The sequence below is a fragment of the Anarrhichthys ocellatus genome, unplaced genomic scaffold (genome assembly GCF_004355925.1).
Source record: "Anarrhichthys ocellatus isolate YVR2014 unplaced genomic scaffold, GSC_Weel_1.0 scaffold15, whole genome shotgun sequence".
NCBI lineage: Eukaryota > Metazoa > Chordata > Actinopteri > Perciformes > Anarhichadidae > Anarrhichthys > Anarrhichthys ocellatus.
This window is the reverse complement of record NW_022280045.1, coordinates 317,650-323,220: the sequence shown is the minus strand read 5'-3', so window position 1 is coordinate 323,220 and position 5,571 is coordinate 317,650. Positions and strand designations below refer to the sequence as shown.

General features: G+C 41.6%; 1 protein-coding gene across 2 annotated transcripts; it reads right to left on the bottom strand.

The window, feature by feature from the left end:
• Positions 1–16: 16 nt before the first annotated feature.
• Positions 17–2,798, bottom strand: pkia (cAMP-dependent protein kinase inhibitor alpha). Of its 2 annotated transcripts, none has more exons than XM_031855111.1 (3): positions 2,648–2,798; positions 1,815–2,005; positions 17–1,039 (listed from the first exon to the last, which is right to left on the bottom strand). In XM_031855111.1, the coding sequence occupies exons 2-3, from the start codon at positions 1,975–1,977 to the stop codon at positions 966–968; spliced, it is 237 nt and encodes a 78-aa protein (XP_031710971.1). In that variant the 5' UTR covers positions 1,978–2,005; positions 2,648–2,798; the 3' UTR covers positions 17–965. The 2 variants fall into 2 exon arrangements, with proteins under 2 accessions (XP_031710971.1, XP_031710970.1); XM_031855110.1 differs by having other exon boundaries at positions 1,815–2,038; positions 2,648–2,796.
• Positions 2,799–5,571: the final 2,773 nt, after the last annotated feature.

Here is a 5,571-nt window from a genome sequence, read left to right as displayed (position 1 = left end):
CCCCCCCCCCCCCCCCCCCCAACAGACATGAGATCGGCATCGATCGTCTCCTAGCTCTCCGACAAAAAAAAAGCCAATAAGCCCATCTTCCCAAAACTTCTAACTACTACTCGGTTGTGATTATAATGGCATCATTAGAAAAGTTAAAAAAAACAAGTATCAACATTTCAAAAGACAGTGTACCATCATCATTTCTTATTCTAACCACTGAGCCATTGAACAACGCCATCCATACTGTACGGACTGTAAATGTATTATTGAGTATTGTGGGTCAATAGAAGACTGTCACACCAAATACAAGTCTGCTGCTTCCAACAGTACAGGATGTCTTTTTTTACCCATCGCCCCGTTAACAGCCAAAGTAACCGAGCCCCGGTGTTTTTCTTCTCTGCGCTTTCCAGCTTCGCTACAGCCGAGCGGTCCAATTCTCTCTACAGTGTTGTCAATTTAAAGGAAGCACAAGCCATTACCTGGCAATGTAATCTCTACCAGCACCACTACAAACATACTACTTCCACTGTGATCCATTACATCAGCACGTCTCAGTGGTCTCACAAATTGCCTGCGCGACTACAAAACTCACACAGGGTGTCTCTTTATGTCCTCTTTGCATTCCCATCATCCAGCCTGTGTGTTTAGGAACTAAGACTGAAAGTAAAATCATGTGTACATGAGCTACATGTTTGTCTCTCTCGCTTCCTCCCACTCTGAAATACACCCCTGCCAACAATCTAGTTATTCTAGTGCACAGCAGAGCCACATGAGAGCACTGAGTGATCACATTGCAGCACAGCGCCTCAACAGTGGATTTGGGGGGGGGGGGGGGGGGGTCAGCGCCCTGCTCATGGGCACGTCAGCAGCGGTGGTGCTACCCTCCGACAACCAGCCCGGTTTGGACTTCCATCGCACCGGCGGCTGGAATCCGTCCCACAGCTCTCTGTGCACAGGCAGGAGTGTGTGAGTGGTTAGCTGTTCCTCTGCCCCATCTCCCTGTGGGACGCGGAGGAAGAGCTCTGGCTGTCCTCGGTGTCGCCTCCGTCTAACGAGGACAGGGATGACAATTTACAGGACATAAATATTAACAGGATTATATCAGTGTTTTTTGTCCCTGGGCCCCAACCATCCTTACCTTTTTTTGCCAAGCTAGTGGCGTGGCTCTAGGGGTAGCAATGTCTGTCTATTGATCGGTCCAGACTCTTTGCTCCGGACTGAAATCTCAAGAAATATTGGATATTCAAGGTCCCAGGGGATGAATTCAAATAACTTTTTCATCTAGCGACATTAGAATTCAATTCACCAGACACTCTGTTTATGACCAAACAAACTGTAAAACTATTGATATTCCCATCAGCATCAGCCCTACTTTGTCTTCAGTGCTGATTTTAGCAAATGTCCGCATGCTAATATGCTGAACTATGTCTTACAACAGTTGTATGAAAGTCAACTCACAGAGGACTGGCTTTCCGAATCAAACATTTTCTGACTCAGAAAGAACAGGGTCTCTTATTTCTAAATAGCTACATAATAGCAGATGCAAACATTTTAACTGTACGCTTGTCTTTTTTTTCTTCAGGAGTGCCTCTCTTTTCCTAAAAAATACACCAACAAGCAACTTCCTTACTGGCCTCTACACGTGATCCACACAGAGACCCAGTAGTCCTTGTGGAAAATGTCCATACTGTCTGTAGATGACATTTTCCATACATATATCTGACCGCTGACATCACATACAGTTACCTAGCAGTTTTTTTAAACATGCTCAAAACATAAACTCAGTCCAAGGCGATCAACTCCGGTACAACGCAGCGGTTTACCTCCCCCTCCCGCGTTGATGTGCAGCTGGGACAGAGACAGGGTGAGGGGCAGCCCTCGGCCCTCGGGGTCGGTGGGACTCTGCAGGATGTCGTGCATGGCGTTCCTGCGTCCCGTCCTGCCGGAGGCGATGAAGTCTGCATACGTGGCCTCAACATCAGACATCGCTCGTGCATCCTTCACACAGCAGCACCTACAAGGAGAGCAGCCGTGGCATCAGCTCCATCTGTCAGAGTGTGCAAATGAATGTTCCATTTTAAAACTCTCCACACAGTGTGTGTGCAACAATGAAGCAGGGCAAAGCTGACAGCACATGGCACATGCATATACTCATTAGGATACATGTTACTCTACGAATAGTAATACTACTAATTAATACAACGCAAGAAGGCAGTTATAGCATCACATTATTTTTCTTCATTTTAATTATTTTTAAACTCAATACTAGGCTACAAGCACTGAATTAATTAATTAAACCTGAGCTTTCTTCAGTAGGCTAACCATGTCATGCTAACCAGGCAGCCCGTCCGTAGCTAGGCCCACAGGTCAAGAATCAGGTGTGGAACTGAACCACGAGTCAAATCACATTCACATAATATCTCATGACATAATAGTATTATGTCGATGCATTGTCTTACCTTCACTTAACAGCTCTACCTGTGTTGTGACCTAAAGCTAGCTACATGTCATGGGAGTGTTTTGACGTTCAAAGCAGAACAGGCCCGACATCACATCAAACGAGCCAACAAAAACAAGCTAAACTAAGCACACAAAACAATACAGAAGCAGACCCACGTGCTGTAGGCAATAATCCCACGGCCTTACCACTACCTACCGAGACGAGTCAATGCGTGGAAATCATTTCACAGTATTATTCCCATCAGTAGGACGCTTTGAATAGTCCACAGTCCATTCTCCATTGCCGTCGCATCTTCCTCCTTGGCGACCAATCAGCAGCCGCGACCCCGCATCTGGGCGCTGATAGGTCAGGAGACACAAAAGGATGAGAGGAGAGCGTTTGCACGGAGCAGCACCAGCAACAAAGGTTTATGCTGCATTCAAAGTCACCTCGTAAATCTCAACGAAATGACGAACATGTCTATTTATCTTTCTATCTATGATGCTGTTGGCTATTTGGATGTTGAACAAATTAATACAGTAAGAATAAAATAGAATTTAATCAAATAAAAATCAAGTCTGACAGTTGACCGGCGAAATACACAAATTAGACCCAATAAAATATATAATTAATTAACGGTATAATGAATGCCTCCTGAAAGGCATCACTCAATGTATACACCTAGCATATTTCAGAACATGTAGTTTAATGTGCTTTACAGTAGAGACTAAAAATATAAAATATAAAAAACAGGAAAAATCACAGATTGAAAAGACATTTTTAAAAAGACAAATTAAAGGAATTAAATAAAGGAATTATAGTGTAATAGTGTGCAAAGCATGATAATACAAACTGCTGCACTTTTTAGGTGCTCTGAACTTGTAAGGTCTATATTTCCCACTGCACTCGAAGGCGGCAAAATACTAAAGCTAACTACAATAATCTCACTCAATTAGTGTTTGCAGTTTAATGACTTTATATACGCTTGTTTATTCCAGCTACTGGATTTACAACCTACAGTACCATGTGCTGCAGTTAAGGGTAACCCATCTACCTCACATCTGAGAATAGAGTTATAGAAATGATGCGCACTCTGTCTTGAGTATAATCAACACCCAGGGTTTAAAACTAAGTAAGAGGTCTGGGTCCATAATAACAAGGGCAATGGGGGCTCATGAGCACATTTTTTATTTTTGTCTTCATGATTACCTTCACATAAGGTTGTAAGTCAAAGTTTTGATTCAGTATCGACTGTATCTCTCTCTTAAATTGAACGAGATGCTGTGCTCAGTGACACATTGCATTAGTGTGGAGGATATTCGCTCTTCTATGATGATGTGAAACTGTAGCTAGCTAGCTATGCCCCAATTCAGCGGCTGCATTTGTAGACCGGTTGCGTCATATTCACTTTTAAATGTAGGTATTGGGTTTCAACTCACTCGAATATCACCGATACAAATGTTAAAACAAAAAACAAGGGACCTTATAACATCGCGTTTGTTAAAATGATTGGTTAAGATACGTACGTTTGTAGCTGACAAGCTAGCTAACGTTAGCGGCAGCTCGTCTGCCTACATCCGACCGTAGTTAAGCCTTGGAAAGTAAATTTTAATGCCTTCACTTTCAAACCTTAGAGGTTGACTAATATCTTACTGAGATTGTGACAAGTTTACAGATGATATATTTCATATTATGTCAATAAACTGACCAACAGGAGCTCAGGTAGACTGGTAAATATCACTTTAAGTCTGGTAACATTACAAACGTTGAGATTAATTACACAGATTAACTGAATTTGAGTGTTTTGCTCCTTTTGTTTTGTGGTGTGAAATAAAACTAACTCTCTATTTTGTTTTGTTTTAGGGAGCCAGGAGCAAACGGCTCAGTTCATCTAGCTGAGGGGGGAGAACGACGGCCTCTTCACCAGGAACAATATCTGTATATACAGTATATATATATATAAATATATATATACAGACCTATCAGTAATGACACAGTCTCCTTGACCTTAGGGGTTAATTGTGTGCAATGCTTTTTTATACCACAGGGTGACGCTGCTGTCAACTTGAATAAACACAGATACCTTGGATAAGAGAAACTAGTTACATTTTTATTTCAGTCAACAAACATCTTGTGGCTATATGATTATGAAACTATACTTCATACAAAACAACAATGTGAGGAGTCTCAGTGGACTAAAGGCCCATATTTTATATATTTAGAATTATTGATGTCATAATGCAATTGCCTTATATTTTCAGCAATATGATTTCCAACCATACTGTACATTTTGAAAATCTGTTTTTCTGTAACAAGTCCATCCTGCCGTGCTGCACCAAGTGCCATGTTACGGAACTATATAATTTCCCTTTGAGGGTAAACATCCAGTGTCCTTCTTCAACATGTCAATTTTCACAATGGCTGTAAAAACAAAATACGGATGATTTCAGTTTCCTCCTGATGAAGAAAAGATAACAAAACATACAAAAAAACGGTGCAGTATACACAAAAATATAAATGTGTTGACCTTTCTTGACTCTGAAACTGTTTACCACTGTGAGCATCTCAGATCGTTTAGATGTGGAAACACCTTGTCCGTATTTCGCAGGGTTTCAGGAGAAAACAATTGGGATGTTTTAAAAGGGAATCTGATTAGTGGCAAAGAGTTGAGATCAGCTCACTCCCACCAGCTTCAGAGGCTTGGCTTTCCGATCAGTGACAGGACCTGCAGAAGCACAGCTCACTTATTCACCGGGAGTCTGCGGCAAGATTACTGGTCCTATATGTCATGATTATAACATACTATGGGCCTACATTGCAGTTTGATAATCAAAATTTAAAAAAATGACAGGTTGTAAAAGAGCAGTTTCAAGTGTTCAGCTCCCTTCTCTCTTCACTACATTTCAGAGGTAAATATATAATATATTCAGATTAGGATTTAACTTGAAAAGACATATTCCAAAAAAGAGAAAACAAAAGTCTATAATATTTCATTAATAAATCAAAATGCAAACACTAAATCAGTCGCTCACAACCTCTTTGGCTTGTGGCCTCTTACATAAAAAGGAGAGCCAGGAAAACCTCGGCCACGCCCACACACACACACACACACACACACACACACACACACACACACACAC

Excerpts from the sequence above, each read along its gene's own strand:
- pkia (XM_031855111.1), bottom strand. The coding sequence starts at position 1,977 with ATGTCTGATGTTGAGGCCACGTATGCAGACTTCATCGCCTCCGGCAGG. Across the intron at positions 1,040-1,814 it reads CATCAACGCGGGAGGGGGAG|ACGGAGGCGACACCGAGGAC; the intron begins GTAAACCGCTGC and ends TGTCCTCGTTAG.